This window comes from Gekko japonicus, unplaced genomic scaffold (genome assembly GCF_001447785.1).
Source record: "Gekko japonicus isolate JY-2015 unplaced genomic scaffold, Gekko_japonicus_V1.1 scaffold2874, whole genome shotgun sequence".
Classification (NCBI taxonomy): Eukaryota; Metazoa; Chordata; class Lepidosauria; order Squamata; family Gekkonidae; genus Gekko; species Gekko japonicus.
In genome coordinates this window covers 19,532-32,222 of record NW_015176063.1, presented here as the reverse complement: position 1 = coordinate 32,222, position 12,691 = coordinate 19,532, and the positions used below count along the sequence as shown (strand labels likewise).

Genomic DNA, 12,691 nt, shown 5'->3' with positions numbered 1-12,691 from the left:
TATTATTATTACCCTCCGCTCTGGGGCGCCCCTGCCTCCCTCCCTCTCTGCCTTAGCCTCCCCAGCGCAGACCCCCACCCGTTCCGGATCGCTCCCCTCTCCTCCCCCCTCTTCTCCGGCCGGTGGCTGGCTGGCCGGCCAACCGGGGTCTCACGGAGGTCTCTCTCTGTCTCTCTCTCTCTCTCCCCGGCAGGGATGGAGGAGTCGGGGGTGCCGCGGGGCATCTGGGAGGGCGAGGCCAAGGCGGTGCAGCAGTGCCTGACGGACATCTTCACCAGCGTCTACACCACCTGCGACATCCCGGAGAACGCCATCTTCGGGCCCTGCGTGCTCAGCCACACCTCGCTCTACGACAGCATCGCCTTCGTCGCCCTCAAGTCCACCGACAAGAGGACGGTCCCCTACATCTTCCGGGTAAGGAGACCCTCCTCTCCCACCCCCACGCCCCGCCGGGCTCGCGGTTCGGGCTCCCCCGGGCCGGCGACGGGCAGGACAGCGACTCTCGAGTCAGGGCCCCGAAGGGGATCGCCGGCCCCCTGCTGGAATCCAAGGGCCGGGAGGGAGGGAGGGAGGGAGGCTTCACTCACTGCATCCCAAACCCGTGGGATTTAAAAGGTCCGAGAAACTGTATCTTAAAGGGGGGGGGGGGGGGGGTGGTTTTTGTCACATAAAAATGGGAAACAATAATACGCTGGCCGGCTTACACGGAAGGATTTGCGCTTTATCGGAAGACCGGAGAACAAACGAGAGACGGAGAGACACGCCACAGACCCCCCGAAATGATTTTACCATAGCTGATCCGTGACAGAGCGGGCCGTGTCTGTTTCTTATTGTCTCTGCAATACGGAGCGTGGATCGTAAGACGGTGCGTGTCAATTTCAGTGGAAACGAGCAAGCCTGCCGCCGGCCTGGATGTTGGACATTGCGGAGGGCGGGCGCCGGAGTGGCTCCTCGCTCTTCCCAGCAATTTTTAAACAAAGGCTCTTTCCTTCCAACCTGGTTGTAAGTCGATTTCCTTGCTGGGGGCGGGGGGGCGACACGTGGGCATCGGGGAGACCGGGTCGAGTCTTGCCGGCTGCCGGTCCCGGGGCCACCTTGTGCCCTTGTAGACTTCCAAGCCAAAAAAAAAAAAAGATCCGGAGGATTATTCGAACCGCGGGGATTTGGTGTCCCTCAGCTGCTCCCCGGCGCAGGCAAACGCGATTCTTCCGGACATGAAGCCGAGACCGACCCGCTCCGGCGTCGGAGTGAATCCGAAGTGCTTGGTTTTAAGGCCGCGACATTCGAAGAGGGACCCGCGCAGGGAACGAATCCGACTCAGCTCCAAGCAACTATGAAGGGGATCCGAGTCTCAATCGGGCGTCGGGATTTCCCGGCGCGTTCCTCAAGCGCGACCTCTCCCAGTCAGACGTTCGGAATTTGCGCGAGGGTGTGTGTGGAAACGGAGCCGGTTCCTGCCGAAAGGTGGGTTTCTCCCGGCGCAGCTGCTCTGGCCGCGTGGCTTGACTGGACCGCCTGAAACAGACGGTGGCCGCGCTGGGAGGCAGGCAGGCAGACCCCCGGCCTTGGGTCCCGGGAGAGAGGAGCCGTCTCCTGGGAGAGAGAGGCCGGGGGAGCCGGCGACGAAGACCTCCTCCCACAAAGCGCTGGAGGCGGCGCAGCCTGCTCGGCGGACCCTGCCGAAAGGCCCGGTTTCCTCTTGGGGTATTAGCCGAAGCCGACTCCGGTCCGAGAGGCCACAATCGGCGCTTCGCCCTTCGGAGCGGCTCCAAGAGCTTTCAAAGAGGCTTAAGGCGGCTCCCGGCTCCTTCCCCATCTCTCCCTTCTAAAAACAATCCGCCAGCGGCGCTGTGGATCTTGATGCGCCGCCTTTCCGGGGCAAAGCTCAAAAGGTGCCGGATTCAAAAAAAAAAAAAAAAACCCAGGCTTTTAGGTCCCCCCCTGAGAAGGCCTCGGCCGCCCCCGGGATCCCCTCCGCCTCGGCCCACCGCGGGTCCAGTGCCCGGGAAGGAGTCTTGCCCGGGAAGGCTCTCTTGCTCCGGAAGGAGCCGGTTCGGGGGTCGCCCAGCCCGGGCTTTCACGCCCGTTCGCTCGGAAGCCAAGCCTCGCCGTTTGGCTAAGCTTAGGGAGCCAGTCGAGAAGCCGAGTCCACTCGGGAGTAAATCGAAGTTAGTCAACTGGGCGGAGGGAGGGGGAGCCAAAAAAAAAAAAAAAGCCAGCGGGATACAAACTGGTGTGATTTGAAAATAGGGAAATGCTACGAATGAGTGGAAACGGCCAGATATCCAAATGCCGAATCTGTCCTGGTTTACACCAGGTTTGGATCTGGCCCACCATCTCTCCAACTAGCGGCCAGGGGGAAAGAACGGGGGGGGGGGGGGGAATTGACAGTGTCAGATTAAAAAAAAAGTTTAATTCTGGGTATTTATCAAAGGAGCTTTTCCTTCTGTGTGATGCTCAGTTCATCACAACATCCCTATCGCATTTCTAGTTTTCGATTCCGTCAGAGGTCTTCTTCTCACCAACGCAGAGCCCAAGCGTGAGAGGGAAAGAAAACATGATATTACGAAATATGAGGGCAAAGCCAGGGGCAGTGGGCCTGGAGTCCAGACTTGGGAATGCCTTTCTGAACGGTTCCAGGGTCGTGCCCACCGAGAAGTCCCGCTTGACGCAGTCGGGGTGACTCGCGAGGAAGCCGGCAGAAGGCTGCTCTGCTTTCTAAGCGCGCGATCCCCCCCAGGCCCCTTTGCTGGCAGTCAGAGACACGCGACTCGGTGGGATTTCCTTCCCAGGGAGCCGCCGGCGTCGATTGGAGCCGCGCTTGGCCACGGGTCCCAGTCCCGGCCAGCACAAAAAAACCTCCATATTCGTTTGAATGGATCAGGAGTTCAGCCTTTCCCGCTACGTTTTGCCGCCACAGCTTGGCTCATGCGCGCGGGGTCCTCAGCAGGTACCCACCTGCAAATGGGCAAGATCGACAACTGCCCCTGCCACTCGGAACGGCTTGCCCGGAGAGGTCAGGAAAGCTCGCACGCGCCTGGCTTTCTACAAACGATGCAAAACCGAATGATTCAAGAGGGCATTTCTACGCAGGCCACAGAGTTGCGCTGTAAAGTTACTTGGGGTCTGTAGGCTGCTGAAACCAGGATCCTCCGGCGGTGTTTTGCAGGGGGTATGTTCATGTTTAGGCTTTGCTTCCGTTCTGTTTCTTAGACTTCAGGTTGGTTCTACAACCCAAAACCTGGTTTCCTTGTTTACTGGGATCGGCCAAGATGGGAAGCCGTGTTAGTCCGTCTGTAGCAGTAGTGTTGGAATTCTTTGCTTCAGGGTCGATGGTTGATTGTAAACACAAGAGCACACACTTAGTAAAAGAAAAATATCTTTACTATAAAAACAAAATAAAACATGGGTATGGTACTTTGGGTAAAAGAAATAAAATAAAAGGTTACATACTTGCAGTTACTCTCAGTAATATATGCTAACAGCTATATCTTTCTAACTGTCTCGGCTTCAAGAAGAGAACTAACGCTTTGGTTCACACAAAGGGCCATAAACCTTGTGAATACATTAATGCTAGATCAAAGCATTTCCACAAACAAGATGTTAGTTGACCAATACAAAGGTCGCAGGTCACTTCATTAGGATAAACAACTCCCACAAACTTTCCCGCCGTAGAATACATTATGTAAGGTAACATCCTGTTTCCTAACAAACAACATTTAACTCTGTAATGACCGAAGTGTAAGCAACTTGCAATTCCAACAAGTAGAAAAGAGCAAAAGTCCAGGAGCACCTGAAAGACTAACAAAATTTCTCCCAGGGGACGAGCTTTTGTGAGTCACTGCTCACTTCTTCAGATACACAAGTGTATCTTCTTATGCCACAAATTTTATTAAGTCTTTAAGGTGCTACTGGACTCTTGCTTTCCCCCCTTTTGTTTATTGAATGTCCCGTCCTGTCGATTGTATTGACTCTCTCCCCTGCAATCCGCCTTGGCGCCCTGCGAGAAAAGGCGGACTATGAAGAACGATAACATTTCGAACAATAGAACGAAATTTGAGTCCAGTCTGAGTCTTGAAGAACAACAAAATTTTATCCAAGGTATGAGCTCTCCTGTGCACGCAAACTTCCTCGGATGCAATGAAACGGAATCTACCAGTCCATACATATAAGGCAGAGGTTGAACAGCAAATGAGCATACAACATAATGAATATGTTTAAACGGATGCAAACGGGAATAACAAGCTAAGTTTATATGGTCACCATTTCTTTGGATTTAATTCCGGGGTAATACAGTGAAGAAAATAAAGATGTCAAAATTGGAGGTAGATGTGGAAATGCGCCATTCTTAATTGCGGTAATTAACTTGTATCTGTTCAACTCTCTCTTCGTCACATTGATTGCTAATTTGCTGTTCAGTCTCTGCGTTATATGCGTGGACTGGTCAATTCCATTTCATTGTATCTGCGGAAGTGCGCAGGCACACGAAAGCTCATACCCAGAACTAAACTTTCTTGGTCCTAAAGGAGGACTCCAGCTTTGTTCTACAGCTTCAAACCAACACGGCCACCCCCCTGGATCTATTTCGATCCACAGCTAGCCAGGAGGCTCGATTGTAGCCGAGGCTGGCTCCGGGCGGGGCCGGGATTCGCTCGCCTTTCCTAACCGGCCGGGCTCTTCTGGTCTTCCCAGGTGGACACCTCGGCGGCCAACGGCTCCTCGGAAGGCCTGATGTGGCTGCGCCTGGTCCAGTCGGCCCGCGACAAAGAGGAGCAGAACCTGGAGGCCTACATCAAGAACGGGCAGCTCTTCTACCGCTCCCTCCGCCGGATCGCCAAAGACGAGGAGCTGCTGGTCTGGTACGGGAAAGAGCTGAGCGAGCTGCTCCTGCTGAGCCCGGCCAGGGCGCACGCCAAGATGAACGGTAGGTCCGGCTGCCCGAGGGGGCCGGCGGAGACCCACCTCGGAGGTGATGGGGGTGGGGGAAGGCGCCTTAGGGCGACCCCGTAGGCCTGTCGAGGCAAGGGACGATTCAGAGGTGGCTTTCCCTTGCCCGCCTCGCCGCAGCGGTGCTCCTTGGTGGTCTCCCATCCAGATACTAACCAGGCTCGATGCTGCTTAGCTTCCGAGATCTGAGAGGGTCAGGCTAGGCTGGGCCATCCGGGTCAGGGAGTGGAGGAGAAAAAAAGGGGGGGGGGGGGAGAGAGCAGCGACAGCGAAGCCGGGCAGGAGGGCCCTGTGGTTCGGGAAGGGGACGGCCAGACGCAGACCTTGTGTGGAACGGCCAGCGACGCCGCCCCTCGCTCTCCGCGGCACCCTCTGGGAGCCCTCTTGGACACACTGGGGGGTGGTGTGTGAGCGCGCAATAAGAACTCCGGAGAGGGAGAACTGGGCTCGGGGAGAAGGCAAAGGCGCTTTCCCCGGGAATCCGCACGAGCTCAGCGCGCCTCCTTTAAGCCGCGCTGCTGCTCCCACGGAGTCGAGCACCCCAGAGGTCCTCACAGCCCGGGCAGGGGTTCCCTGGGAGGCAGGCGGGAGTCGCCTCGAAGAGTAGCGGGCGTGGAGAAGGCCTCACGCTGCAGCAGCCTCCCGGCAAGGGGCCGGTAGCGTTTTCCAGGCGAGAAAGGCGGTTCGCCATCGCTTGTCTCCGCAGGTCGAACCCGGACTTGCTGGAAGTCTCCCATCCCATGGGCCCATAACCTTTGTTGGGATTCTTTTTGAGTAAGTCAGCAGAGTATTAAGAGACTGAGTCCATGGTGTGTTTGAAAATATAAAAGTTTACTATAGACCTAACATGGGGAAAAGGTACACAGGATATAAAATAACAAAGAGCTAGTATGCCTACATCCTTGCAGCTAAACGGAAAAACGGGAAGAGCCAAATGGCGTCTCCTTCTCAGCCACAACAAAGAACGGGAAGAGAAGCCATAAAATGGTAATATACCTTGACACTTTAGTCCCAATCAAAACCCTAGATCAGGGAGAAAATCCCCGGGCTTCCTATTGTCTAAACAGATTGGTTACAAACAAACATGTGACTTAACAAACATCATTAACCCTGTAAATACTGACCAGGGCCAACCCTACTTAGCTTCTGAGAGCTGAGAGACCGAGCCAGCCTGCGCCATCCGGGCCAGGACGCCTAGAACAAGCAGCAACAGATATTTTCTTCCAAGGAGTCTAGAGGGCTCCTTTCCCCTCCCTAGTGTTTTTACAGGTTTCTCCCTTCACTTCCTTCTCTCCCCATCTGTTGGGATTCTTTTAAGTAAGTCAGCAGAGTAAGTATTAAGAGACTGAGTCCATGGTGTGTTTAAAATATAAAAGGTTTACTATAAACCTAACATGGGAAAAGGTACACAGGATATAAAATAACAAAGAGCTAAAAGACCTACATCCTTACAGTTGCAGGTAAAATGCAGGAAGAATGGAGTCTCCTTCTTCAGTCAGAACAAAGACAGGAAGGAGAAGCCAATATGCTAAATACTTGACACATTGGTTTCCAATCAGACTAGTAAGTTAGCTCCAAAGTTCCCGGGCATTCTATTGTCTAAACCGATTGGTTACAAACAAACATGTGACTTCCTGGTGATCATAACTAACATCATTAACCCTGTAAATACTGAAGTGTTTTGACTTGTAACACCCAACACCATCCTCCCACCTACATGGGCTTTCCAGATGCAACATCCTTCAGCCAGATACTTCTTCACTTCCCCCCACCCCCACCCCGTGCCATATATTTGATGCTATATCAATACCCAGAGCACCATAATCCACTGGCCACTTTCAGGAGGACCACCGGGCACCTGTTAGCTGCTAGGATTCCTACAAAAGATGCTGGACTAAGGGTGCATCCCTCTAAAACAATGTTGTGTGACTCTTTAGAATTGCGCAGTAATTGGGCTTTGGCAAGGGCCACCTCTTGGGTTAATAGAAGCACATACTAAGAACATAAGAGACACCAGTGTTGGATCAGGCCAAAGGCCCATCCAGTCCAACACCCTGTGTCACACAGTGGCCAGAAATACCAGGTACCATCAGGTGGTCCAGCAGTGGGGCCAGGACACTAGGAGCCCTCCCACTGTTGACCCCCCCCCCAAGCACCAAGACGAAACCTTGTGGCTAATAGCCACTGATGGACCTCTGCTCCATATGCTTATCTAATTCCCTTTTGAAGCCGTCCATGCTTGTAGCCACCACCACCTCCTGTGGCAGTGAATTCCATGTGTTAATCACTCTTTGGGTGAAGAAGTACTTCCTTTTATCTGTTCTAACCTGATCGCTCAGCAATTGCATGGAGTGCCCAGGAGTTCTTGTATTGTGAGAAAGGGAGAAAAGGACTTCTTTCTCTACCTGCTCTATCCCATGCATAATCTTATAAACCTCGATCATGTCACCCCTCAGTCGTCGTATCTCCAAGCTAAAGAGCCCTAAGCGCTTTACCCTTTCCTCATAGGGAAAGTGTTCCAACCCTTTTATCATTCGATTTGCCCTTTTCTGCACTTTTCCCAGAGTTATAATATCCTTTTTAAGGTGTGGTGACCAGAACTGCACACAGTATTCCAAATGAGGTCGCACCATTGACTGATATTCAATATCACTTCGTTATATCTTAACACTGAGGGCATTCTGAATATTTGTGAAGGGCCCCTGGCTCAGCGAGAGAGGATCTGCTTTGCATGCAGCCCCGGTTTCGATCCCTTGCATCTCCAGTTAAAAAGGATCAGGTGGTACAGCCAAGATATCCCCACATCAGAAGCAGGGTTGGGAGACCACCAGGGAAGTCCAGGGTTGCCCCACAGAGGCGGGCGATGGCAAAGCATCTCTGAATGTCTCTTGCCTTGAAAACCCTACAGCCGTGGTGGCGAACCTATTGCACGGGGGCCAGAGGTGGCCCTCAGAGCCCTCTCTGCGGGCACGCGTGCCATCACCCATCACCCCAGCCAGGCCCAGACCATCATTAAAGTGTCAAATTCTCTGCCAAATAATTTTAAGTAAATGAAAGCATTTGGGATTGCTTTCCTTACTTTGCTTGGATCATCTTATGTTAATGTAGAAATAAAGTTTCTAAAGTAAAACCTCAGTATGCAGGTTAAATTGCTGTGTTGGCACTTTGCGATAAATAAGTGGGTTTTGGGTCGCAGTTTGGGCACTCGGTCTCTAAAAGGTTTGCCATCACTGCCCTACAGGGTCGCTGCAAGTCTGTTGTGTTGTGATGTGATGTGAAAGACCTCGCCTAAGACCCCCAAGAGCTGCTGCCAGTCTGAGTAGACAGTACTGACCTAGCTGGACCAATGCTCTGATTCAGAAGGCAACTTCCTGGGTGTTTTTAGCAGATAAAAATAGCTTCGCAGTGCCAGAGTAAAATAATTCAGACCCAGAGTCCATGTGTGTTTAAAATAGAAAGTTTTTACTACATTCTAGCATAGGGAAGGGTAACTGGGATGAAAATAACAACGGAGCTAAAGTCCCTACATCTTTACACTACAAAGGCAAGACTAGAGCTATGGCTTCTCTTTCTTTCTCCTTGAGAACAGCAAACAAAGACGGGAAGAGGAGCCATAAAATGCTAAAACACCTTGACACTTTACTTCCAATGGAACTCCTAGATCAGGGAGAATTTTCCCGGGCTTGTAGTCCTAAACTAACATTGATTACATGGGAGACATGTGATTTCCTGCGAGCAACACAAACATTTAACCCCAGATATACTGAGTGTAATTTTAACTTGTAATACCCAACAGTTCATGCTCTGTTCTGTTGCTTTATGAATGAGACCCATAGGTGGAGCTCAGAAATCTAGTCGGAGAAGAGTAGACTGAAGTAATTCAACACTCAGTAAAACTGCCCCCATGTATTGCTGTCTTGCATTGTATTGCTGATCTGGAGAACTTCATTCAGTTCTTCACTCCTCCACATAAAACCAACTGGGTGCCCTTGGGTCAGTCTCATTTTTTTCAGAGCTCTCTCAGCCCCCAATTAAGTCTAGTTTGCCACTAAAAGACCTAGAACTTAAGGCTGCCAGGCAACCTTAGGATCTCCTGGCTTTACCACACACGTTTCCATATGATAATTATTATTATTGGGTGACACTGGTGAACCCAGAGCCTCTAGGTGCCTTCCCATTCCACACAGAGGAGGGGACAGGGGTGGGGTTGCTGCGAATGTCCTGCATTGTGCAGGGTGTTGGACTAGATGACCTTTGGGGCATCTTCCAGCCAGGCCCGTAGGCAGGATTTTTTAAAGTCAGGGGGCATTTAAATTTCTTAGGGGGCACTGGCTCATTGAATTAAAGGAATGCCCGGCTCCTTCCCTGCACCTGCCACCGCTTGGGGGCCCTGGGCTGGATAGGAAGTCAGGGAGGCTTTCCAGAAAGTCAGGGGGCCTAGCCCTAATATGCCCCACTGTAGCTACAAACCTGCTTCCAGCTCTGTTTCTATTTATTTAGATATTTACATTCCACTCCTCTACCCAGTGTGTACCCAACACATTTTCCCTCCTCCATTTTATCCACCAGGACCAACCCCCACCCCATGATGTGGATTGGGTTGTCAGTCAGGCAACTTCCATGGTAGAGTGGGAGTTTTCGACCCCAGCTCTCCCAGACCATCGACCAGTACTCTCTCCTACACAAGCCTTGCAGTGTGCATTCACACAGGCTACACTCTCACTTGCTGGACCCATAGGAATGAAACAAGACAGTGGGGTCCTAAGCAGATCTACTCTGAAAGAATAATTAATGCATGGAATTCACTGCCACAGGAAGTGGTGGCAGCCACAAGCATAGACAGCTTCAAGAGGGGATTGGCTAAACATGTGGAGCAGAAGTCCATCAGTGGCTATTAGCCACAAGGTATAGATGGAGCATGAAGTCTGGGGCAGTGGTGCTCTGTATTTTTGGTACTTGGAGAACAACAGTGGGCTGGCTTCTGGAGTTCTGGCCCTTGCGGATGGACCTCCTGAGGGCACCTGGGTTTTGGCCACTGTGTGACAGAGTGTTGGACTGGATGGGCCACTGGCCTGATCTAGCATGGGCTTCTCTTACGTATTGTAACTCTTCATTAGAGGTCAGTATAATACAATGGTAACTTCTCACAGGGGGGGGGGGGGGAAGGTAGTATGATAAAGCCCAGTCTGGTCAGATCTCAAAGCTAAACAGGGTCTGTAGGTGGAGGGAGACCACCAAGGAAGCCTCTGCAGAGGAAGGCAACGGCCAACCACCTCTGCTTCTCACTTGCCCCAAAAGCCTCTTGTGGGGGTTGCCATTAGTAGGTAACTTGTGACTCGACCCCATCTTTGGACTGAATTTCTCAAAGATATCCCAATGCCCCGGTCACACAGGCCAAAAAATGCAGGGGGGGGGGGGAGCGTGGCTGTTTGCCCCGGAGCAAAATAATGTGCGGCCGCCCGATCACACGTCCTGTCAAGGTCCCATGGTTAGGGCGTGAGGTGCCGATCACACGGCTATCCTGCAGCGTGGCAAAGAAGCGGTGTGGCGCGATCACACCAGCAATCGCCACACGTCGCTTCCGTGGCAAACGGGAATATTTTTTTCTCACCAAAAGGTGAGCATACACATGGTTTGTGTGCATCCTGTGAAGACTTAAAAAAACCCTAACCGGTTTACGACGGGACTAGGACGGGACGCGATCAGACGCCCGCCCTTGTCCCGCGTTTTCCGGAAACTAGTACATCGTAAGTACTAGTTTTTTACTCCGTATCTTCGGCACGAAGCCTCGGGTTAGCCACGGGTGCACTACCCTTCCCAGATGTTGTGGTGTGATTGCGCCCAGAAAATCCACCTCTCATCCGTATCTTTAGCGCGGCAAATGCTCCGTGTGAACAGGGCCCAATAAGACCTTCTGTTCCCAGATGAAGGAACCAAGCTTGGTCTCCTTAGGTGATTTAAGAAAGCAGAACCCTTACAAGGTGATGGTATCTGGGCTAAGGGAGGGTTTTACATTGTTAACCCCAGATCAAGATATAGGCTGATCCAGTTGTTGTGGTTTTAGGTTCCCTGTTTTCCCCAGAGAGATCAAGATGGGTAGCCGTGTTAATCTGTCTGTAGCAGTAGTGGTTAAGACGCAGAACTGCAGACTGTGGAAGGTCAGTAGTTCAGCAGTTCGAGACCCAGGTTGCCGCATGACGGAGTGAGCTCCCGTCTCTAGTTCCAGATCCTGCCAACCTAGCAGTTCGAAAGCAAGAAATTGCAAGTAGATAAATAGGGACCACTTCGGTGGGAAGGTAACAGCGTTCCGTGCGCCTTGGTGTTTAGTGATGCCGGCCTCATGACCACGAAACGTCTTTGGACAGCGCTGGCTCTTCGGCTTTGAAACGGAGATGAGCACCACACCCCTAGAGTCGGACTTGACTGGATTTCGAGCAAGGGGAAGCAGTAGAAAAGAGCAAGAGTCCAGTAGCACCTTAAAGACTAACACAATTTGTGGCAGGATAGCAGCTTTCTTAATATCTGAAGAATACATAATTATCATATGGCACTGTGTGTAGTATAGCCAGGTGATTGTAAGATTGTCTGGCAGCCAGAAGTTCTAACTCTTATAGCTTTATGCACCACTAGGTGGCGAACTACACTTGTTTTTAAGGGCAAGTTTCAGAGGCGGTTTGCCATTGCCTGCCTCTGCCTCACGACCCTGGCATTCCTTCTGACTAGACTGGGCTAAATAAATATCTGAAGTAGTGAGCAGTGACTCACCAAAGCTCCTACCCTGCCACAAGTATTGTTAGTCCTGAAGGTGCTATTGGACTCTTTGCTGCTTCTTCTGAAAGGTACTGGATATTTTTCTCATAAGCCTGTGGTCTGCTGGAGCCTCTTTAACCCTTGCACTGCCAAATATTGCTCTCCCTTGCCGGGAGTTGGGTGGGCCAGATGACTAACCGGCCGGTCCTTCTGTCTCCTTCGCCAGGCTCTCCGCCCTACGCCTGCCTGGAGTGCAGCCAGCGCTTCCAGTTCGAGTTCCCGTACGTGGCCCACCTGCGCTTCCGCTGCCCCAAGAGACTGCACGCCGCCGACAGCAGCGCGGCCGAGGAGGCCAGCACCAAGGCCAGCAGCCCGAAGGCCCCAGAAGGCGGCGGGGGCCCGCCGAGCGTCGCCAAGTACCACGCCAAGCCCCTCCACCACGCCCCCCACCCGACTCGTCACCATTACGGTGGCCCGCAGGAGGGCCACGGCGGCGCCACCAAGCCTTCCACGGACTTCCACAACCTGGCGCGGGACATGGAGAACTCCCGGGAGCGCAGCGGCTCGCCCGCCAGCCGGGAGCCGTCGGAGGGCAGCCCGGAGGGGCCGCCGGGCAAAGCCAAGCGGAAATACCCGGCGGGCGAGGCGCTGGGCGAGGAGCGGGTGGCGGCCGCCAGGGGGCGCCTGGAGCGGCCCTTGCCGTCGTCGCCCAAGGAGGACCTGGTGTGCACCCCGCAGCAGCAGTACCGGCCGGCGGGCAGCTACTTCGGCCTGGAGGAGAGCAGCCGCCTCTTCGCGCCGCCCAGCCCGGAGACGGGCGAGGCCAAGCGCAGCGCCTTCGTGGAGGTGAAGAAGGCCTCGAGGGGCCTGGACGGCGGAGGCAGCGAGGAGGAGAAGGAGCGCGGCGACGGCGCCTCGCCGGGCAGCGCGCCCCCGGACAAGGCCCTGGGCGGGCCCGGGCGGGCCGGCGGCAGCGCCTTCTCCACGGTGCCGT

At 53.3% G+C, this 12,691-nt stretch overlaps 1 protein-coding gene across 1 annotated transcript in view; it reads left to right on the top strand.

Moving 5' to 3' along the window:
- Nucleotides 1-195: 195 nt before the first annotated feature.
- PRDM8 (PR domain containing 8) overlaps nucleotides 196-12,691 on the top strand; it is a 12,914-nt gene continuing 418 nt past the window's right edge. The window contains exons 1-3 of the mRNA XM_015426703.1: nucleotides 196-414; nucleotides 4,693-4,924; nucleotides 11,924-12,646. Of these exons, the coding sequence (XP_015282189.1) occupies nucleotides 196-414; nucleotides 4,693-4,924; nucleotides 11,924-12,646 (1,174 nt within the window). The remainder of the gene's footprint in view (nucleotides 415-4,692; nucleotides 4,925-11,923; nucleotides 12,647-12,691) is intronic.